The sequence below is a fragment of the Rattus norvegicus genome, chromosome X, assembly GCF_021556685.1.
Source record: "Rattus norvegicus strain SHRSP/BbbUtx chromosome X, alternate assembly SHRSP_T2T, whole genome shotgun sequence".
Taxonomy (NCBI): domain Eukaryota; kingdom Metazoa; phylum Chordata; class Mammalia; order Rodentia; family Muridae; genus Rattus; species Rattus norvegicus.
Genome location: NC_141554.1, coordinates 69,216,562 through 69,240,971, shown reverse-complemented (window position 1 = coordinate 69,240,971; position 24,410 = coordinate 69,216,562). Strand labels below are relative to the sequence as shown.

At 38.2% G+C, this 24,410-nt stretch overlaps 2 protein-coding genes and 1 pseudogene across 12 annotated transcripts in view; 1 reads left to right on the top strand and 2 right to left on the bottom strand.

The window, feature by feature from the left end:
- Window positions 1–24,410, bottom strand: part of Heph (hephaestin) — a 246,995-nt gene that overhangs the window by 154,771 nt on the left and 67,814 nt on the right. For 2 of the 11 annotated variants that reach the window (XM_087598985.1, XM_087598988.1), the window contains exon 2: window positions 14,085–14,195. The exons of the other annotated variants lie outside the window; for them this stretch is intronic. The gene's annotated coding sequence lies outside the window, so the exon portion shown is untranslated. The remainder of the gene's footprint in view (window positions 1–14,084; window positions 14,196–24,410) is intronic. 11 annotated transcript variants of the gene reach the window in all.
- Window positions 7,864–24,410, top strand: part of Hsf3 (heat shock transcription factor 3) — a 53,196-nt gene continuing 36,649 nt past the window's right edge. Inside the window, exons 1-2 of the mRNA XM_087600981.1 lie at window positions 7,864–8,093; window positions 17,220–17,328. Of these exons, the coding sequence (XP_087457107.1) occupies window positions 7,995–8,093; window positions 17,220–17,328 (208 nt within the window). The 5' untranslated portion in view covers window positions 7,864–7,994. The remainder of the gene's footprint in view (window positions 8,094–17,219; window positions 17,329–24,410) is intronic.
- LOC147998248 (ubiquitin-like protein ATG12 pseudogene) lies at window positions 11,313–11,971 on the bottom strand (annotated as a pseudogene).

Genomic DNA, 24,410 nt, shown 5'->3' with positions numbered 1-24,410 from the left:
AAGAAAGAGAACTTCAGACCCCTTTCCCTTATGAATATCGACGCAAATATACTCAATAAAATTCTGGCAAACCAAATCCAAGAGCAAATCAAAACAATCATCCACCATGGTCAAGTAGGCTTCATGCCAGGAATGCAGGGATGGTTTAATATATGTAAAACCATCAACGTGATCCATTATATAAATAAACTGAAAGAACAAAACCACATGATCATTTCATTAGATGCTGAGAAAGCATTTGACAATTTCAACACCCCTTCATGATAAAAGTCCTGGAAAGAATAGGAATTCAAGGCCCATACCTAAACATAGTAAAAGCCATATACATCAAACCAGTCGCTAACATTAAATTAAATGGAGAGAAACTTGAAGCAATCCCACTAAAATCAGGGACTAGACAAGGCTGCCCACTCTCTCCCTACTTATTCAATATAGTTCTTGAAGTTCTAGCCATAGCAATCAGACAACAAAAGGAGATCAAGGGAATACAGAGTGGAAGAGAAAAAGTCAAAATATCACTATTTGCAGATGACATGATAGTATATTTAAGTGATCTCAAATGTTCCACCAGAGAACTACTAAAGCTGATAAACAACTTCAGCAAAGTGGCTGGGTATAAAATTAACTCAAATAAATCAGTAGCCTTCCTCTACACAAAAGAGAAACATACCGAGAAAGAAATTAGGGAAACGACCCTTCATAAGAGTCCCAAATAATATAAAATTCCTCGGTGTGACTTTAACCAAGCAAGTAAAAGATCTGTACAATAAGAACTTCAAGCCTCTGAAGAAAGATATTGAAGAAGACCTCAGAAGATGGAAAGATCTCCCATGCTCATGGATTGGCAGGATTAATATAGTAAAAATGACCATTTTACCAAAAGCGATCTACAGATTCAATGCAATCCCCATCAAAATACCAATCCATTTCTTCAAAGAGTTAGACAGAACAATTTGCAAATTCATCTGGAATAACAAAAAACCCAGGATAGCTAAAACTATCCTCAACAATAAAAGGACTTCAGGGGGAATCACTATCCCTGAACTCAAGCAGTATTACAGAGCAATAGTGATAAAAACTGCATGGTATTGGTACAGAGACAGACAGATTGACCAGTGGAATAGAATTGAAGACCCAGAAATGAACCCACACACCTACGGTCACTTGATTTTTGACAAAGGAGCCAAAACCATCCAATGGAAAAAAGATAGCATTTTCAGCAAAATGGTGCTGGGTCAACTGGAGGTCAGCATGTAGAAGAATGTAGATCGATCCATGCTCATCACCCTGTACAAAGCTTAAGTCGAAGTAGATCAAGGACCTCCACATCAAACCAGATACACCCAAACTAATAGAAGAAAATGTGGGGAAGCATCTCAAACACATGGGCACTGAAGAAGATTTCCTGAAATAAAACACCAATGGCTTATGCTCTAAGTCAAGAATCGACAAATGGGATCTCATAAAACCGCAAAGCTTCTGTAAGGCAAAGGACACTGTGGTTAGGACAAAACGGCAACCAACAGATTGGGAAAAGATCTTTCCCAATCCTACAACAGATAGAGGCCTTATATCCAAAATATACAAAGAACTCAAGAAGTTAGACCGCAGGGAGACAAATAACCCTATTAAAAATGGGGTTCAGAGCTAAACAAAGAATTCACAACTGAGGAATGATGAATGGCTGAGAAACACCTAAAGAAATGTTCAACATCTTTAGTCATAAGGGAAATGCAAATCAAAACAACCCTGAGATTTCACCTCACACCAGTGAGAATGGCTAAGATCAAAAACTCAGGGGACAACAGATGCTGGCGAGGATGTGGAGAAAGAGGAACACTCCTCCATTGTTGGTGGGATTGCAAACTGGTACAACCATTCTGGAAATCAGTCTGGAGGATCCTCAGAAAATTGGACATTGAATTACCTGAGGACCCAGCTATACCTCTCTTGGGCATATACCCAAAAGATGCCCCAACATATAACAAAGACACATGCTCCACTATGTTCATAGCAGCCAGAAGCTGGAAAGAACCCAGATGCCCTTCAACAGAGGAATGGATACAGAAAATATGGTGCATCTACACAATGGAATATTACTCAGCTATCCAAAACAATGCCTTTATGAAATTCATAGGCAAATGGAGGGAACTGGAAAATATCATCCTGAGTGAGGTAACCCAATCACAGAAAAACACACATGGTATGCACTCATTGATAAGTGGCTATTAGCCCAAATGCTTGAATTACCCTAGATGCACAGAACACATGAAACTCAAGAGGGATGACCAAAATGCGGATGCTTCACTCCTTCTTTAAAAGGGGAACAAGAATACCCTTGCCAGGGAATAGGGAGGCAAAGTTTAAAACAGAGGCAGAAGGAACACCCATTCAGAGCCTGCCCCACATGTGGCCTATACATATACAGCCACCCAATTAGATAAGATGGATGAAGCAAAGAAGTGCAGGCTGACAGGAAGCAGATGTAGATCTCTCCTGAGAGACACAGCCAGAATACAGCAAATACAGAGGCGAATGCCAGCAGCAAAACACTGAACTGAGAACGGGACCCCCGTTGAAGGAATCAGAGAAAGGACTAGAAGAGCTTGAAGGGGCTGGAGACCCCATATGAACAACAATGCCAAGCAACCAGAGCTTCCAGGGACTAAGCCACTACCCAAAGACTATACATGGACTGACCCTGGGCTCCAACCTCATAGGTAGCAATGAATATCCTAGTAAGAGCACCAGTGGAAGGGGAAGCCCTTGGTCCTGCCAAGACTGAACCCCCAGTGAATGTGATTGTTGGCGGGAGGGCGGTAATGGGGGGAGTATGGGGAGGGGAACACCCATATAGAAGGGGAGGGGTAGGGGTTAGGGGGATGTTGGCCTGGAAACCGGGAAGTGGAATAACAATCAAAATGTAAATAAGAAATACTCAAGTTTTTAGATATAAACTATATGTATAGTTTATATCTAAAAAGAAAAAACTTATGACCAATGATTGCATCAATTATTACTATGTAATGGGAGCTTGCTTCAAATACCCAGATGAGAGTGTTAGAAAATCCATCCATTATCTGTTTGGTGGGTGTGGCCCATCTAACTTTCCAGGAAGGAAATATCTATGATCAACTCCCTTTAAATGCTCATCTGTCTTTTTGTTTATTTGAATCTTCAATAGCATGCCTTCCGTGTTCTTTTTAATAAATGCATAACAATTAAAATATTTTCTGAGTTTAGAGTGGATGGCAAGGAAGAGGCTATAGGAACTTGATTTATAGCTTAAATCAGGAGAAGTGTAGTACTATGAGCATATTCTCTTCAGGTCAGTATCATAAGTATAAGTTATTAGATGGGAATGAGCCCTTAAAAGTCTGATTTATCCAGGCATAGAGAGATGGCTCAGTGGTTATTCCAGTGGTCCTTAGTTCAATCCCCAGCAACTACCTGATAGCTCACAATCTTCTGTAATGGGATCCAATGCCATCTTCTAATGTGTCTGAAGACAGAGACAGTGTACTTAGCAACATAAAATAAATAAATCTTTTATTTCTAGTTAAAAAAAGAAATGTAAATAAGAAATACCCAATTTAATAAAGATGGGAAAAAAAGGTTGGATGCTCCAAAAAAAATCCATCCCTTAAGAAATATTCATAACTACCTGTAGCCATTTAAGGCCACACAGATCTGGGTAGTCCTTCTCTGCCTCCATCTTGTTTCTTCTCTTTTTCTCCTCCCCTCAAAACTCCGAGCTCACCTTACTTCTTCACTGTCTCATAAGAGGCCTTGTCTTAACTTATGGCAGCCCTCACCTGCCTATAGACAACAATCTACAAGAAGGGAATAGGGAGAAGAGTTGTGAAGGTGCTGAGCAAAAAATTATAACTAGTTTTCAGTCTTACCTTACTACCATTTATTTTTCTTATCAGAAATCACCATTTCATTTAGGTGAAGGAGCAGGGATTAGACTGGAGACATAGCTCAGCAGCTGAGTGCTTGTTTAACATCTATTGGGCCCTAGGTTAAATCCTTAGTACCACAAAGAGAATCCTAGCAAACAGAATAGATATGAATATTTATAATTTTGAATTCATATGAAAAGTCTCAGAGAAATGGGTAAGGAAACTCAACGTCTTGTTTTGTCTTCTTTTGGTACATGGGATCAAATCTAGAGCTCTTTGCTTGATAGGCAGGGAAGTCTATCACGGAGCTACATTTCAAACTGGAAACTTCACACAAACAAGTACTACTTAAGGAAGACAGGAGAATAAAGATTAAATAATAGAGGATTTTTTTTTGGAGCTGAGAACCGAACCCAGGGCCTTGCACTTTCTAGGCAAGCGCTCTACCACTGAGCTAATTCCCCAGCCCCATAGAGGATACTTCTTAGGAAACTATGAGTGGACCTCCAGCTGAGGAGCTATGGTCAAGTAATGGCTGCTGGGAGAGGCAAAGTCAACTTTTTTAGGGATTCAGACTCTGATAGACCAACCACACTCCAGTAGATAGCTCCACACAGTGCCAGTGCTGAGTGTACTCATGAACTCATAAAGTGATTGGAGGAATAGAAATGACTTGATAAAAGGATATTGCATACACTTATGGAATTATAAAAATAGTTAAAAGGCTAGTAAAGTAAAACATTTCAATGTAAACCTCATTTTATAATTTTATTTAATACTATTATCAATTTGAATTCCATTCAAGAATCACCATTTACTTTTTTAACCCTGGCATTTTACTAGCTCTTAAGATATTCACCATCTGGAGTTTGTGTACAACACAGTGACAATGTACTTGCCTGCATGTCTGAGGACTTGTATTCCATCCCTAGCATAGAAAAGTAAATTAAAAAAATACCATTTAGTCAACACAAATAGGGACCAGGCCTCAATTAGGAAATGTAAATAGAAGGCAAAGCAAGAAATTGCCCAAAAAATATTGAATAAAAGGAAATAAGGAAGCTGTTCTAGATAGAACAGATATAAAGGTGTTACCTATCTACTGAAATATAGAACTAAATCAGACTACTAGAATAGTGTCCTAGAACCCTGGAAATAATCTGTGATGCTCAGATGTTATACTGTCAGCATGGCATGCACCCTACTAAAGCTAATCATGATGAAAGGAAATGGGAAGAAATGATGATATCCTAAGAAGATGTAGCTGCTAAGAACCAAAAATTTCCCCCTTTCCCCTTTGAATAAGTATGGCCATACGCAGACTGAATGGTAACACCTGAATGAAGTGCCCATGGTTTTGGAGTTGTCAAATGTTACCCAATACACTACAATAATTATGAATTGAATGTTTTCATCCTTTTGGATCTTAGAAGAATAAAAATTCATTTTTATGTCATATTTGTTCCTGTGTTTAATTATGAAAAGATTACAAACATATTTTGGTTGAAACTTTTTAATCTGAAAATTATTAACACTTCATTCCAATACCTTTGGAGAATCAAACCTTTCATAATTTCCAGTGGATATTCTGTCATAAATTGATTGCAAAACCTCAGTGCTTTGCTAACTTTTTCATAAATAAATTTTATTAGTAATTTTGCATGCATATGTGCCAGGGATATAAATTTAATTATTTCTTATCCAGAATCATAAAGTCTGAATAGGCAAAGAGGAATGGAGTAGAAACAAGATTTGGGAAAATGTGATTAAAACCATCACTATTATGTTAACAGCAAGGCTCATGGTAGTTGCAATTCTTAATATATATTCAAACATTTATAGAGACTGAGCTAAAAATATCTTTTGCTTTTCATATGAGAAAAGTTATAATTATAACTATTTGGTGTACAAGAAGAATGATAATCTATGATCCCAATGTAAGAATTGTAGGGCCTGAGGAAATGACTCAGCGGGTAAAAGTGCTTGTTTTTCAAGCATAAGGACCTGCACTTGGATCTGTAGAATTTGCATAAAACCTGGACATATCAATGTATGCCTATAGCCCTAGTGTGGGGGAGCAGAGGCAAGAGGATCTTGGAAGCTATCTCGTCCACTAATCTAGCCAAAATTACTATCTTCAGGTTTAGTGAAATACCTGGTCTTCAAAGCGTAAGGTATAGAAACAAAGGAGAAAAAAATTATTCTGACATCACCACATGTTCCTCAAATATTCCTATATAAGCCAGTGCATCTGCTAATATGGACACACATATATAATGTTTTTAGTTAAAAATTAAGCCTGTGGATTATCTTGAAATAACATCTCCTATATTGTTACCATTATATGTATCTCCTTTAGAAATGTAGCTAGTCAGCTCCGAAAAAAAGAACCCCCCCCAAAAAAAGAAATGTAGCTAGTGTGTATGAAACTACCCTCAAAGCACTTGCTGTGAGACCTTAGACAGTTAATTCAACTTCTTTATAACTTGAACATTAAAACAAAACATGGATGTTTAGGTATCTTTTATGTCTAGTATTTTAAAATTAAATGGTAAATTAATTTTATGTGAATTTTCTCTTTAAATATTTAAAACCTATAATCATTTTTCTTCCATATGCTCTTAAAAGTTACTCAAAATAAAGTCAATGTAAAATATAAGTTTGATAGCCCCTGCTGTTGTTCATTGCTATTATAATAAATTTTATCTTCAATATGAAAAAGAATATAAAATTTCAAAGCTCAATTTAACCCAAGGAGATACAAAAGATTTAAGAAGACAATTAGCATTCCAACCATTCACGATTTATGGTGTGTGTGTGTGTGTGTGTGTGTGTGTGTGTGTGTGTGTGTGTGTGTGTGTGCATTTTGATGTATGTGTATGTACAGGGAAATCAGGGTTCCTGTTGTTCTTCAGAAGCCATTCACCTTGTTTATTGAGACAAGGCATCTCAGGCCTGGGGTTCACCAAATGAGCTAAGGTGAATGACCAATTGGCCCCAGAACTACGCCTGCCCATGCTTCCTCAGCTCTGTGATTAGAGGACAGGTACTACTTTCACCCTTTATGTGGCTGGTGGGGATTGAACTCAGATATGCATGCTTGCATGGTAATCACTTTATGAGTGTGCTACCTGTCCGGTCCCTCACCAAACTATTTTCTAATGAAAGAAGAAATAAGAAAACAACAAAAATTCTGTATGTTTTTAGGCAAACTTCTTTCTTCTTAGTTTCCTTCCAACCTTATCATGAGAAAAAGTAAATGCTCTAATATTCTTGGAGTGTTTCACTTCACCAAGATGCATGCCAAGCATTTTTACCAGCCATGTGTGGTGGCACACATCTTTAATCCCAAGACTAGGGAAGCAGAGGCAGGTAGATTTCTGAGTTCAGGAACTGTCTGATACATAAATAATGAGTTCTGGCCAGCTGAGGCTGTCTGGTGAGATTCTGGAGGAAAACAAAAACAAAGAGCTAAACAAACAAACAAATCAAAACAAAAACCAAACACTTATCATCTTTCCAGAGACCAGGTCAAAACCACGCACTGCTGTAAAGTTTTGCCTTGTAATAGTTACCAAGCTATAATCAACATCAAGTTAATTCAGTGATAACCTAGTGCAGTGTCACACCACTTGGTTGCCTGGCCGTGACTGTGTAAAACTATTACTAAAGCACTTATAGCCAGAAAAGCAACAGAGAAAACATCAAAAGTAGTGCCCCCTACTGCTTTGCTCATGGCTCGTTTCTCCTCACGGCTCGTTTTACCTCACGGCTCGTTTTACCTCACGACTCGTTTTACCTCACACTATAAAGGTGTTCCTCTACCGGAAGTTCCCCAATAGTCACGTGCCAGAGGCCCTGCAATCACGGTACTATAGCCAGCCAATGAGAATTGTCCCCTTGGCAATTAAGACCCGCCCCCAAGCCAAGTTCTGAGGGAGGGCCGGTTATCGGCTTTGTGTCACAGAAAGCTGCTGCTTGACCAGACGTGGTTTTGCTCTCCAAGTGGTAATGGACTAGCTCAGGTTTTCCTTGCTGCCTACAATTGTCCAGGACTGACATTTTCTTGAGGCATTGACACCCTAAAACATGGAGCACTTCCGCAAGACAGTGGTTCCTCACTTTCTCACTAAACTCTGGGTGTTAGTAGACGACGCTCTCTTGGACCATGTGATTCGCTGGAGCAAGGTAAAAAGACTGCTGGGAAGAGGCGTGGGTATAAAGAAAAGGATGTGACTTCAGAAAGGGTGCTTTATTAGGGTGTGAGAAATCTTCAGACAGGTTAAAGGACACAGGAACAGGAAGTTTCTGCGACCCCTACAGCCCTTTGTTGGATACTCTGTTCCTTAAGATGACTAAGCCTCACTTCACCTCATTCTGTGACTCCTGGCAAAAAGTAGTTTCGTTTTGCTCTTTCTCTCTCTCTTTCTTTCTCTCTTTCTTTCTTTCCTTCTTTCTTTCTAATTCATAAACATATATAGTACGAGTAAAAAGTCACTCGGGGTAGGAAAGCTTCACCATAAAAATACGAGTGGCCGGATACTCCCGTTTTCCCGCCAAAGCTCAAATTTGTAGGCGTTTGTTAGTTTTTATTCTATAGTACTTGGTATGGTCATGAGATCTCTCAGTATGCTACATAAGTGCTCTACCACCGAACTATACCACTAGCTCTTACTATTTGTTTCTTTGAAAGACGGGGTTTGACTATTTAGCCCTGGTTGACCTGAAAGTCACTGTGTAGATCAGATTAGTAAACAGAGAAAGCTTTCCAGCCAAATGTACCTGAACTGTCAGTTTCTGAGAGAATTTGTGATATACCTCATTTTATCACTGGGACATCATTAACTATTCATTGAGTGAGCTGAGTGAATTACAAGTGTACTCCCCACCACTGGGATTATGATTTATATTTTAGCTTCTAATCATTCTACTGGTGAAAAAGTCTTGTTGAATCTGTTAAGAGCAGACCAGGGCCAGTTCTCTAAAATAATAGTCACTTTGGCATTGTGTCCATTTGTTTTTGAGACAGACAGTGTCTCGCTCTGTAGCTCAGGTTGGTCTTGAATTCATGATCACTTTGCCTCAGCCTGCCCAGTGTTGGTAATACAAGAATATGCTACCACACTCTGCCAAGGTTAAATTTTTTGTTAATAAAATGTCAAACAAAAATAAAAAGTGGTACAATGAATTCCCAAGTACCACAGCTAACTTCAAATAATGATCAATTCAATATCCAATCTTGTTCCACAAACAGCTTTTACTTGTAATTCATTTGAAGAAAATAATGACTATCATTTTCAATTTATAACTTCTTCATGAATGTAGCTTTTAAAATGTTGAAGTAAATATTTAACATTGAAATAAATAAGAGCTGGGATGCAGGTCAGGGGTAAAGCATTTATCTACCGTGTAAAAGCCTCTGGGCTCATCACCAAAACTACGAAAGTAGTGATAATAAGCTATTTATTAATTAAGTTAGCTCAGAGAGTTTAGAGATTAATCTTTCTATTCCTCTAAGCCTTACCCTCGGATTTTCATAGTTAGAAATTTATGTGAAGTATAAGGGTGCTATTTCCATATCATTTGTAGAAGACACTATCTCAAAGCAGAAATTTTTTCTTTTTTTTTTCTTTTTTTTTGGGGGGGGGGGGAGCTGGGGACCAAACCCAGGGCCTTGCACTTGCTAGGCAAGCGCTCTACCACTGAGCTAAATCCCCAACCCCCTCAAAGCAGAAATTTTAATCCTCTTACTCTTAAAAGACTCTTCCTAACTTCTGTTCTGCGGTGTTCCCTAAGCTTTGTGCGTAGAGGTTGTATTGCTGATGTATTAATTGGGTCTGAACACTAAACAGTCAGGTTTTCTACACATTTTGAAAAGTTGGGACTTTTTGTAATGCTGTCTGTTTACTAGAAAAAGGAGGGGGGTTGAGGCCAGCTACATTTATGTACAGCTATAGGGATAACTATCTAAAATTCAGTTTGGAATGGTAGTAGTTTAGTAAAATTGCAGTAGTAGGTTCTCCTCTAGGGTCCATGACTTCCAACCATAGTCAATTGGTAAAGTTTATTGTGCCAGATAGGAACTCCTTCCTTCTGAGTGGGCCTTATATTCATTTAGATATCTGTTGGTTACTCCCAGAATTCAAATGCCAGTTTTCCTCTTCAGAATACCTTGCTATTATAAACGAGTACGGCCACTGATTGCTTCCTTCCCTTGGCAAATTGCATAGAATTTCTAGGAAGTGCTATGGAAGCTAGACCACAAGAAGGAGGTTTTCAGGTTAGATCCAGTTCAAATATTCTGAGTCCTATATCCTAAATGCTTGGACGTGTCAGCAGTAAGGATATTATCTTCAACCTCTGAGAGGCAACCTCGAGCCACAGCAGCAGATAGATTCTTTTGGGAGTCACTTGAATTTCCTTATCAATAACTTGAAAGCGAGTTTCCTATGCTTGTCACTGGAGTTTTTGTTAGTCTCTGGCTTTGGGAGAACACTATCATATTTTATATGCGTATTTTATAGAATTATAAAATAAAATAATAATAATTTGGTTCCCCATAGCCATTCACCTCCTTCCATCTTCTTCTGGGTCATAAAGGTAGATGTCTCAAAAAGACTTTTGAATATTCTCTGCATCGATTTCCAGACTGGTTGCACCAGTTTGCAATTCCATCAATAGTGAATGAGGCATCCCCTTCTCCATATTCTAATCAGCATTTGTTGGCAATTGTTTTCTTGATCTTCATCATTCTGCCTGGGTGAATGGAATGGTCTTCACCAATGTTTTATAAGGAATAAACAAGAGCAGCACAAATGGAAAACAGAAAACAAAATCACTAACAATATAAATAGGAAAGCAAAGAAGTTAAAATGTTATAATTATAAGAGGTTAGTACAGCCAAAATAATGCTATAAAAAAAAGAAAACTGCTACAATAGTATATGTATGATACTTTATATGTTGTGCTCTTTAAATAAGCAAAATGTACTCTTATTTTTATTAAGCATTGTATTTGTTTACATTTCAAATAATATCCCCCATCCTGGTTACCCCTCCACAATCCCTCCATTCCATTCCCCCTTTCCCCATCCCCTTTGCCTCTATGAGTGTGCTCCTGCACCCACTCACCCGCTCCTGCCTCACCACTCTAACATGCCCCTATGCTGGGGCATCAAACCTCCACAGGACCAAGGGCCTCCCCTTCCATTGATGTCAGATAAGACCATCCTCTGCTACATATTTATCTGGAGTCATAGATCCCTCCATGATGCAGATACTCACAGCCAACCCTCAGACTCAGCCCAGGGACCCCAATGGAAGAGCTAGGAGAAGGACTGAAGGAGCTGAAGGGGATTTCAACCCCATAGGAAGAACAATATCTACTAACTGGATCATCCAGAGCTCCCAGGGACTAAACCACCAAGCAAAATGTATTCCTTTTTTTTCCCTCATTCATTAGTCTATTCACCCTATCATGTTTTCTTACACATAAACACAAGTCATAACAGATTTGTGCTGAATATTTGATAGTCATTTAAGTCTCTTCCCACGTCATCAAAACTTCTCTGACTTTTTTCTTCTGTGAAAATAACAAGTTGTTCGTTTGTGGCACATCCCCATGCCTGTGATTTGCAGTAATGCAGGACCAGTTTACCATCACTGCCAGAACACTCATATAGAGTCCCAACTTCTTGATCTGGGGAAGGGGCAACATAAATAAACAACTGCTCCGAGACCAGCAGTCTGAGGAACTTTCTGATAAAGTCGATGAGAGCTTGTATGGTCCGGGGCCGCTCCACAGCCCATTTCTTTGTTTTCATTATGGGAGATGTCAATTTTTTTTCTTGGTGTCTCCGGGAGGATCCCCCTTACCGGGCAAAACTGCAGCTGAAGATGGGGGCTCTGGGGTGGCTGTTTCCGGGGAGAGCTCCTAAAGACTCTCGCCCCTGCAGCAGCCAGAGCCGCGGGGAACTGCAGCACAGCTTCTGGGTCTTCCGCCATCTTGCTTGCTCGCAAAATGAATTCTTATATACAATGGTACATAAACAGAATATTTGCTTATTGGTGTATAGAATGAAAGCTCTATTTTGAATATTGAAGATGGATAAAATTTGTTTGTCATGGTGATTTTAGTATGCTATTTAACAATGGTGCAAGAAAACATGGATTTTTGAAGATGATTTATACTGTAATTCTTCAGTTAGGATAGTGGATACTCTAGCATTTTTTTAATCTATTACCATTTATTTTTAATTATATGTATGTAGCCTATATGCATATGTGTGTTTCTGTTTATGTATCATGTGAGTATGGGTGCCCATGTAGTCTCGAAGATTTCAAACCCCTGAATAGGAGTTGCATGTGATCATGAACTGCTGGATATGGGTGTGCACTGAGAAACAAACTTGGTTCCTCTGCAAGAACAATAAGTGTTCTTAACTGCCAAGCCAATTCTAGCTCCAGATATTGTTTTTTATAATGAATATAGAATTACAAAACAAAGAAGAATAAGGCTTCTATATCTTAGCAACATTGAAATGAGATCCATTTTTCAGTTAGTTTTTACTAAGACATTCCAATATTGTTCCGCTCACTCAAAGATTGTACCTTCAAGTTGTGTTAACATGTTCACAAAGTGTTATGATCATCTCCACAATTTTAGAACTTTTTATCATTCCTGAAATAAATCTCTGTCCATTCACAGTAATTCCCCAATGTGGAGTCATAGTTAAATGAAGGCCACCCTTGTTTCAATAACACTCTGTTTCAGTTCCAAGTCTAAATTACTTGAACACTGTCCTACGGGAATATTCAAAAGGTATCTTTTCCAACAAGAAAGCTATTTTAGTGGTGGAGCAATTCTTATTAACTGTGCTGTGTGAGACTGATAAGCAATTACTGCCTTTGGTGGAAATCTTAACCTTTCCTGTAAACTCTCTATATGTGGTCGTTTGAATGAAAAATGCCCCCCATGGACTTGAGCATTTGAACACTTGGTTCCCATGTGCTGTCACTGTTGACAGTGGTTTAGGAGGCTCAGCAGTCCTGGAGGAAGTATGCCATTAGGAACAAGGTTTGAGGTTTCAAAGTCTTACCCACTTACTCTAATACTCTCTACATCACCCATCATGTTTGTGGTTGCTTTCTGCTTTATCTTCTATGCTTCCCTGTCCTGATGGTCTCTTAACTCTATGGAGCTGTGAGCCCAATAAATTCACCCTTTTGTAATTTGCCTTGGTCATGGTGTTATGTCACAGCTACAGGAAAGGAACACAACACACACACTCACACTCACACACACACACACACTCACACACACATACACACACACACTCACACACATACACACACAAAAAAACCCTTTAGTTCGAGCATCGTTACAGCTCATGTACATTATGAAAATATTCTCCAATTAGGCAAAGCAGTGTCTTTAGCCAACAAGAATCAAAGGCCCTTTGTCTTTAATGTGAGTTCAGTGAAATTCGCTACTTGTCCTCTAAGTATATTTTTCTTATCTGAAAACATAAAATCAATTCTATCCATCATTTATAAGTTATGAGTCTCAGCTAGTTATTAAATTACTAGGCATGATGACGCATTTTAATTGAGCCCAAAGTCCTTTAGTAGTATCAGACTTAAAGATCAGTAGATGTTTGTTTGCCAAGCTTCACTTAGGTCATTTTTAAAAAACCAGAGTACCCATTGATTCTGTAGAGTATATTTAATATGGCATTCTTTGTTAGCAATCTCCTGATTTTCTCCACTTCTTTAGGCAAGAAAAGACAAGAAATTATTATAGATGCTTTGCTCTTTTGTGCTTGCTATCATATACAGTTCTGATCTCACAATGTACATATTTTCTAAGTTTTCCAATCAAATGTAGGACCTTGTGCTGCTGGACAGACCACTGCCACTGAGCTCATCTCCAGACATTACTATTTTTTTTTCAGTAGGATCTTATTGTTTACAGATATTTCTCTTAAACTTGTGATCCTCCTGCTTCTGTCTCCCAAGTGCTAGATGACATATCTGATAACAGTTCCAGCTAATTATCTGTGTTTTATATTTGAAATAATTTTAAGTTGTTATACATAGTAACTTCATAATACGAAAATTATGACATTATGTAGTATGCCATTATAATTTGTTCTTATTTATCTCCTTCTTACTGCTTTACCTTATTCTCTAAGCCTCCTCTTGCGAGTCCCTTCTCCAATTCTGCTTACACGTACCAGTGGTCTTTCTCATACATAGGTTTTTCTCACTACTCACTTTAATTCTCAAAAGGCTAAAGACAGAGTAAAAGAAAATATGTGGTTAACTTGAAATATACATCATTAAATTTTCTTTCATTTCATTATGTATTATTATCAAGCCTTTAACTATTCAGTTTATAGATAATGCACTCTGACATTTTCAAACTTTCTGATATTTTTCAGTTGAGGTGTTTGTTTGTTTGTTTGTTTGTTTGTTTTGTATCCCCACAAAAGTTGATCAAGAAATAGAATAATCTCATATTTTACAGATATTTTCTGGCATCTTTTATAGTCTCTGAAGTATAGTCAGTTGTGGGAAAACTAAGGTGGTATAGATTCTGGTCGTATATTAAGTGAGTTTATAAATAGTCATGAGTAGCAAAGCCAACTTAAGATAACCCCATCTTCCTAAAATTCACATACACTCTATTAGAATGACTTAGGGCTCCCACCAATGACTACAATAGAGAAAAGTGCTAACCTCGCATAGTATCCAGGTAAAAAGTGTGTGTGTGTGTGTGTGTGTGTGTGTGTGTGTGTGTGTGTGTGTGTGTGTGTGCGTGCGTGCGTGCGTGCGTGCGTGCGTGCGTGCGTGTGTGTGTGTGTGTGTGTGTGTAGGTAGGTAGGTAGTCAGTCAGTCAGACAAACTACCTGCCTAATTTTTTATATAAGAGACCTTTTCTCAAGAGAATAAGGTAGAGAAATAAAGCAAGACACTTAAAGCCCGGTTCTGAATTCCAGAAGCACATGCATAGCCCCCCCACACACACACACGGGGAGAGAGAGAGAGAGAGAGAGAGAGAGACAGAGACAGAGACAGAGACAGAGACAGAGACAGACAGACAGAAAGACAGAGACAGACAGACAGACAGACTGACAGACAGACAGACAGACTGACTGACTGACTTGATGGTTTGGGGGATTATTATGAGCCATGTCACCTCTAAAGAACTAATCAATGAAGATTCCTATGGGTAAATAATAGACAAGAGGAGCTTTTTTCCTAAATCTTAGCTGAACTAAGGAATCAAGTTTTAAAAACTAGACATTTAAATTCATTCTTTTATGACCTAACTAAAATTTAAATTTATAATTTAAGAGAATGAACAGCATATAATATTGTGCTTTTTGCTTATTTTAAAATAAGCTTTGTTACAGTCTAATTTTTAGAATGTAAGCAAAGTAGTTACAGTGTCATCCATTGATACCTATTGTTAACAGTTTGCATAATATTGTTTTGTATATGTGAATATCTTTTGTGGGGATCAGGGATGCTAAGAATCGAATCTAGGATGCAAAAAATCGAGTCTTAGATCTATATTATTATCTCATAATAAATTTATTAAATGTTTCATTTTATACCTTTTGAAAATTTGTCTTTCTCATTTAAAATATATCATAAGCATTTTCTTTCACTAAATCTTGTTATATAGCTTAATTTTATCACTGAATAATATTCATTTATATAGATTTAGTTATTAAATTAGTATTACAGCAGTTTCTAATTTTTGAATTCTATATACAAATACTTATATAACTGTTTATTGGTAAGTATTAGCAAATATCAGTAATTATTCTTTATACAATCTGGAATTAGAATTTCTGAGCTAAAGAATGAGTATTTGGGGACTTTGAATATTTACTGTTAGTAATATTAAGAAAATTTCAATTCTGACATTATGAATTTCTGTTTATCTGAACTCTTGCTAATTTACACACAGTGGAGATTGATATCTTATTTAGTCTTTGTCAATTTGATAGATGAAACATTATATCTCTTTGTAGTGATTTACAATTTAAACACTTTTCTTGAAAACATAATTGGTGTCTTGGTTTTCTGTTCCTGTGATAAAATATCTTGAAAACAGGCGACTTAAGGTAAAGGATGTTTATGTCATTGTAGAGTTTAAGGTCACTGTCCATTGTTATGGAGAAAGTCACAGTGGCAGGAGCTTGAGGAAGCTAGTCACATTGCATCCATAATAAAGAAGCAGAGTGACATGTGAATGCATGCATGCTTCTCTGCTCCTTCCCTTCCCTGGTACAGCCCAGGATCTTTGGCTCAGGAAATGGTCCTACCTACAAATAAGAGGTTATCTTCTCATATTATTTAACACAGGACAATCCCCTCTATAGATATGTTCAGAGGTCCATCTCCAAGGTGATTCTAGATTTTGTCAGGTTGACAACTAACACTAAATATTTCAGTTGACTATTTTTTTAGGTTTTAGAATTTTATTTCATTTATTATTTTTTCTTTTTTTAAATTATTTTATTTTTTTATCTTTATTAACTTGAGTATTTCTTATTTACATTTCAAGTGTTATTCCCTTTCCCGCTTTCCTGGCCAACATCCCCCTAATCCCTACCCCCCTTCTTTATGGGTGTTCCCCTCCCCATTGCCCCCCATTGCCGCCCTCGCCCCAACAATCACGTTCACTGGGGGTTCAGTCTTAACAGGACCCAGGGCTTCCCCTTCCACTGGTGCTCTTACTAGGCTATTCATTGCTACCTATGAGGTTGGAGCCCAGGGCCAGTCCATGTATAGTCTTTGGGTAGTGGTTTAGTCCCTGGAAGCTCTGGTTGCTTGGCATTGTTGTTCATATTCATGTCTGGTTTTGCCCAAGTTTCAGGAAAAAAAGTTTCCTTGGTCTTGGCTGACTTCAAATTCTAAGTCTTTCTGCTTTTGCCTTCCAAGTGCTGGGATTAAAGATATAATTCTAACATATCTGTTTTTGCCTGTTTACATTTAATTTGTGAGGGATTTTTGGACATATGTTTTCATAATTAATCCATTACATTTTCTTTCATGTTATTTCTTTTGCTCATATTTTGTGTCTTTATGGTATATTTCCCCCATAATAAAGAATTGAAACCAGAGCCTCATGCATGCTATAAACACACTCAACTATATTTCCAGTGTGGAGAATTTTATACTTTGGGCTTTAATTTTTCACATTTGGAGTTTATGAGGTATTATTTTGATTTGTTGCTTTGGTGAAACCTTACATTTTCCTGGTAAATAAACTACTTTTTTGGTTTTTCTTTGTTAAAAGGATGGTCACAGCTTTCAGATTGTGAATGAAGAGACCTTTGCCAAAGAAGTACTACCAAAATACTTCAAACATAACAAAATAGCAAGCTTTGTTCGACAGCTCAACATGTGTAAGTATGATTTAATTTTACAAGTATTTTTATTTGTCATAAAGCATCCATTTTATTTTCAATGAACAAATATAAATGCAAGTTGAGTAAAAGCTTTTACTATAGTATATTATTTATATTATATTTAAACCGTGCTTTGCTTTTTCCATTGACCCAAGTTTTATCTTAATTATTTTCTATTGATGCTATAAAACAACTTATTTATTTAAAAAAATCATTTGAGTCTTACAGTATCATCATAACGGGGATCATGGCAACAGGCAGGCAAACATAGAACAGGACAGTAGCTAAGAGCACACAGCTTGAAACACCATCACAAGGCAAAGAAAGATAACTGGGAAGAGTGGGCTTTTGAAACCTCAAATCCTACCCCCAGTGACATACATCCTCCAAAGAGGCCACATTTCATAATCCTTCCCAAACTGTTTCACCAACTAGGGACCAAGCATTCAAATATATGGTGAGCATTCCCCCTACACCTCCACATCCAGCAACTGCAGATTTTCATTTATTCTCCTGGAACTCTGGCCCTCTCTCCTGTCCCTCCCACACCTGATCCTAAACCAGCCCATTCCTCTCCTCATCACCTCTCCCATCCAATTCTCATCCTCCCTCCCTCCCTCCCTCCCTCCCTCCCTCCCTCCCTCCCTCCCTCCCTCCCTCCCTCCCTCCTCTTCCTATGGCTATTGATCCCTGCTTCTAAGTGAGATTAAAGCATCCCTGGTAGGGCCTTCATTATTGTTTACCTTCTTCGGGTTTATGCAGACAGGAGCCTAACATAACTGTCCTCTGAGAGGCTCTACCCAGCAGCTGACTGAAACACAGCCCAACATTGGTCAGGGACAAGAGTCCAGAGCCCTGAAGAGGATAGGAACTCCACAGTAAGACCAACAGAGTTAGCTAACCTGGACCCTTGGGAGCTCTCAGAGACTGAGCCACCAACCGAACATAATACCACGGCTGGACTGAAACCCCCAGCACATATGTAGCAGATGTGTAGCTCAGTCTCCATGTGGGTTCCCCAACAGCTAGAGAGGGGACTGTCTCTAAAGCTGTTGTCTATCTGTGAAATCTGTTCCCCAACAGGGCTGCTTTCTCTGGCTTCAGTGGGAGAGGATATGCCTAACCCTGCAGAGACTTGATGTGCCATGGTGCGGGGGAAACCCAGGGGCCCAACCCTCTCAGAGAAGAAGAAGGGAGATGGAGGGAGGGACAGCAATTGTGATGCAAAAAGAATAAATTTTAAAAATAATAAATCTTTACAAAAAAGAGAGAAGAAAAGAAAAAGGGAAAAAGAAAGAAGAGGGGGGAAAAGGAAGAAAGGAAGGGAAAGAGAAAGGGAGAAAAAATGGAAAGGAAGGGAGGTTGGGGGAAGAAAGAAGAGGACAGAGCATAGCTAGTTCACAACATTGAAGTTACATTTTAAATAAGTATAAAAGTGAAGTGAAGCCCCAGTGAGATGGCTCAGTGCATAAAGGTACTTGTCTCTAAGCCTGATGACCTGAGTTCAATTTCTGGAACCAATATGGTGAAATGAGAGAACTCCTGTTACCTATCTTCTGATCTCCACATGTATGCTATGGAGTGCATGTACACACATAAGGAAAGAAAAGGAGAGAGGGAGGGAGGGAAGAGAGGAAAAGAAAACTTGTGGTACAATATATAGTTCTATGTAGTCACTCACTTGACTACAAGTCTAACATCCGTCTATTTGTGACCACTAGTCTTGCCTCAGGTCAAAAGTTTTCTTTCTGTAAGTTCTTACTTAGATGGCTGTAGATGCAGAATCTTTCTCTATGTGGTCTCTTTTCTGGAAAAACATTCAGATTCTCTTTATGCATATTCACATATAGATTCTGAAACATGCAGTCACTCGTGTAGGTTCATATTTGAATTTTATCTGCTTTCATTCATGCATGAGTATTTTTATTCTTGTTATTAATTAATTTTCAAGATAGATAACACTGGCCATCTATATTTTGTCGGTTTTATTATAAATATACTTGAAATATTGCCATCTAGACATAATGAATGTTTGCCTCTTGTATGTTCCCAAGTACATGTTATAATTGTGAATGTATTTTTATTTCCTGGTTTGTTATTTGCTTACAAACAAAATATTTTATCTCACTGACTTATAAATCCTCCACAGAACTTGGCACAGCAATTATGTTTGATTAAATGGTGTTCATGTTTGTAAAGTGTGAAGGGCTCTAGAAGGCAAACATGGCTTTGGCAGGTCTTGCCCTTCCCCCATTTCTTCTGCCCTGCTAGATTGTTAGATTGTATTTCTAAAGATAACCACAAAAGTCTGTTCCCTTACTTGGCATTTCTTCCTCCTGAACTGACCACCAAGGCCCAGCTATGAAAATCCTGAAGCAATCAAAATCTGCCTTTTGAGTACCCTAATTAGCATGCCCATTCAAACTAACCTAATTCATCCTAGCAAGGAGTTTCCCTTTTTCTCTTTACCAACTAACTACAAACTACCTTTTGCTTATGGGCTATATCTGTCTTCTAGCAATCCAGAGGCAGTCCTTTGTCTCTGCAGGACAAATAGCACCCCCATCTCCTTTGTTTATTTTCTATTCTCCCTTGAGCTATGTCTCCTGTTTATGTCTTTTATTATTCCCTGACTTTTGATCCTCTGTGGCAAATAAATCTTCTTTGTGCTGAAAACTTGGTCTTGAGGTTTCCTGTGCCAATTCCAGTTCTTTAAAAATGGATAATTGATAAGAATACTTAAAGTTATAGATTCAGGTAGCCAGAGACTGTGTTAACAAGTTTGTTTGTAAGTATGCTGTAAAAGGAAAGGAATTGTACTTGTCTTGTAAAAATATGTTTTTATGAGAAAAATAAGAACCTTTATGTGATTACCTTTATGTTATTTGCTTTAATGAAGGATTTAGAGATTGGAAATAAAAGTTAAACTCGAATGATGGAAAAATAATCCTTCAGAAAGTAATTCTTGAAATAAATGTTGCCTTTTAAATCATATTTGGGCAATTTTATGCTCTTAATTAAGTACAGATAAGTACATTAAGCTAGCTATGTTTAACCTCATTACTTCACAGGCACTGGGGGTAGCCATGCTCTTAACTGAAGATGTATTCTATGACCCTCCTCACCTCTTAAGGTCTTATTTCTCGTCTCATGAACCTTCCCATTTTCCTTTTCTCTATAGATACTCTCTCCCATATATATACAAAAATTCAAAAAGTAGGACCTAGGGTCTACATGACCAAAAGAGTATTGTGTTTCTCTTCTCAGCTTCAGTTATTGGCTTTCATATAATATTTTTCAGTTCTGTCCATTTGCCTACAGATTTTATAATTTCTGTTTTGGATTAATAAAACTCCATTTTATATATATATATATATAGATATATATATATATTACATTTCCATTGTCCATTAAACAGTTGGTGGACATTTAGGCCGATTCTTCTTCCTTCCTATTGTGAATAGAGCAGTTATGAACATGGCTACCCAGGAATCTTTCTGATAAGATAGAGTCCTTTGCATATATCCCCAGGAGTCACCTAGCCATATCATATATAGTTAGACTTTTAGTTTTCCTGAAAATTTCCATAATGACTCTGGCAGTTTGCATTCCTACTAACAGTGAATAAGGTTTTTTCTTTCATTATATCCTCAGCAGCATTTGTTGTAATATGTTTTCTTGATAACTATTCAGAATATGGTTAAAGGGAGTTTTAACAGCTTTAATTCTCATTGCCCTAGCGGCTAGGGATGTTGAACATTTAAAGATCTCATTTAGCATTTTGAACTTCTTTTGGAACTCTTTGTTCAATTCTGTAGCTGCATTTTTTATTGATTGTTTTCTTCTTGTTTTGATTTTTAAATCATTTGTAGATTCTGTGTATTAATACTCTTAAATACACTATTGGTAAATTTTTTCTCTCATGCTGAAGGATGTGGCGTCACATAAATAACTGTTTCTTTTGCTGTACACTCACTCGGTTTTGTTTGTTGATTACCACCCTCATGTTGTGAGTCACTGCAGTCAGATTCACAAAGTCTTTATCTGTGTTTATTATTTGTAGTGCTTTCTCTAATTTTTCCTCTAGCTGTTTCAGACTATCATGTTTTTACATTGAAGTCTTTGATCGATTTGGAGTTGATTTTTTTTTGTTCAAAGTGAGAGATAATATGTTAAATTCATTTGCTTATATGGAGCTATCCAATCTTCCCAGCAACATTTATAAAATAAGCTTGCTTGCTTCTGAGAATATTTTTGTTAGCAATGTTGTCTAATCATGTGTCTGTCGCTGTGTGAGTTTCTATGTGGATCTTCTATTAGTTTCCATTGATTTGTTTGTGTATGTGTCCCAATACTCTGCTTGTTTTGTTGCTGCTCCTCTGCAATATTATAAAATGAGGTAGTTACTTTTTTCCTAGTGTTGTTTAGTGTAGCTGAAGTATTATGTATATTAAAATAATTTTTAAGATCTTTTTCTACTTCCGTGAAGAATGATATTAGAAATTTGATAGGGGTTGCAGTCTATAAATTGCATTTGGTATGATGACCATTTTCACAGAATGGGTTCTTCTAATCCATGAGTATGAAAGGTAATTTCATCTTTTAATGGCTTCTTTTTCTCTTGAATATTTTCAGATTTTTCACATTACAAGCCTTTCATTTTCTTGGTCAGGTCTATTTCAGGATTGGTGCAGGACTTGTCAACAGTTGTGAATAAGATTGCTTCCCTATTTTCTTCAGGATATTTGTTATAGGCATGTAGGAGAACTGCTGATTTAGGGGTTAATTTTTTTTTTGGTTCTTTTTTTCGGAGCTGGGGACCGAACCCAGGTCCTTGCGCTTCTTAGGCAAGCGCTCTACCGCTGAGCTAAATCCCCAACCCCAGGGGTTAATTTTTGTATCCTGAAATTTTGCTGAAAGTGTTTCAGTTCAAGTTTTTGGGAGGCATGTTTACTGTCTTATGCACAGAATTATATCATCTGCAAATAAGGATAAGTTTCTCTCTTCCTTTCATGTTTTGTATGGTTTTGTTGGCTTCTTCTTCTCTTATTGTATTTGCTAAGAATTTCAATACTACACTAAGAATGGAGAAAGTATTTTAGGATCCCACACTGCCTCACCTCAAGCTAGCACCTATTTCTTCCTGTGTCCTGGGCTATCTGATAAAGAGATCTCCTCATCTCAGCTCTTCAACTGTTGGGAATGACCACAGATGCCCAGATCACTGCCCAACCTCAGAACTCTCTGTAACTACCCAAGAGGACCTTATTAAGGGACCCATTTCCAGCAGATTATCAATCATAACTCAGCAGAATCATCAGTCCTAATTGATGAGGAATGAAAAAAACTTCCATGATGAAAACAGATCCAAAAACATGTGTAACTTCCATAGAAGCCTAACAGATACAGACCCAAGCAGGCTCTATGCTTGCTGCTTCAATCTCTGAGTTCATATAAACTTTTATCCATTGATATAGAAGGCCCTTGACCTCCTGCTGCCCTCCATCCCTCTTGTTCTTAAACACTTTCTACCTCCTATTCTTATGGGTTTCATGAACCTCAAAAAGAGGGATTTGATGCAGACATCCCACTTGGAACTATGCATTTCAAGGTGTCTCTATCTCTCTGTCTCTGTCTCTGTCTCTGTCTCTCTCCCTCTCCCTCTCCCTCTCCCTCTCCCTCTCCCTCTCCCTCTCCCTCTCCCTCTCCCTCTCCCTCTCCCTCTCCCTCTCCCTCTCCCTCTGCTTTGTTTAATGTCTGCCTGTTGGTCTCTGCATTTGTTCTCATCTGCTGCATGAGGAAGTTTCTCAGATGTTGGCTAGGTAAGGACACTGATCTAATTGTATAGCAGAATATCAGACATAATTTTATTGTTACTTTTTTAGACCAGTAGTATTTGGTTCTACCCTAGATCTCCAGGCTATCTAGTCTATGGTTCTTAGTTATACAAGCAGTATTGGGTATGGGTTCCATCTCGTGGAGTGGGCCTTAAGTCAAATCAGATATTGCTTTTTGCCACCACTGCCCTAACATATTTTGGATGCAGGACAGATCAGAAGTTTTATGTCTGGGTTGGTGGGTTGGTGTTTGCATTTCTTTTTTCTTTTCTTTTTTTTTTTTTTTTGGTAGCCTGCAGAGTACCCACGTCAAAGACAACAGACCACAGAAGTGAAGGTTCTATATAGGCATTAGGTCAATATCTCCAAGTTCAATGAGTTGTATGGATACTGTCATTGACAATGAGTCTTGCTGTTGGTTTGTACAGAGCAATCTACTATCTTGGTAACAGCCTCAGTTGTTTAGGGATTTTCATGGGACCCCTTTGGCCAATAATTCAATTGTGTGTAACCTAGTCCTGGTACTGGAAGCTTCATTTGGTGACAAGAGATGGCTTGTTAGGCCTCTGTCCTCCACATTATTTGGAGACTTCATTACAATAGCCTTAACATATTTTAGGAAGTTTCCACTGCACTGGGTTTTCAAATCATGCCTCAAATTCCCCTCAATTCTAGCTGTCTTTCTCTGCAATCCCCCCATGACCAGATTGTCCCTTATTCTCTCCACTTAATCCTCACATTCCAGTTGCCCCATTCCCAGTCACCCCATAAAATCTATTTCATCATGCTTCACTCCTTCTTTAAATGAGGAAAAAGAATACCCTTGGCAGGGAAGGGAGAGGCAAAGATTAAAACAGAGACTGAAGGAACACCCATTCAGAGCCTGCCCCACAGGTGGCCCATACATATACAGCCACCCTATTAGACAAGATGGATGAAGCAAAGAAGTGCAGACCGACAGGAGCCGGATGTAGATCGCTCCTAAGAGACACAGCCAGAATACAGCAAATACAGAGGCGAATGCCAGCAGCAAACCACTGAACTGAGAATAGGTCCCCCGTTGAAGGAATCAGAGAAAGAACTGGAAGAGCTTGAAGGTGCTCGAGACCCCAAAAGTACAACAATGTCAAGCAACCAGAGCTTCCAGGGACTAAGCCACTACCTAAAGACTATACATGGACTGACCCTGGACTCGGTCCCCATAGGTAGCAATGAATATCCTAGTAAGAGCACCAGTGGAAG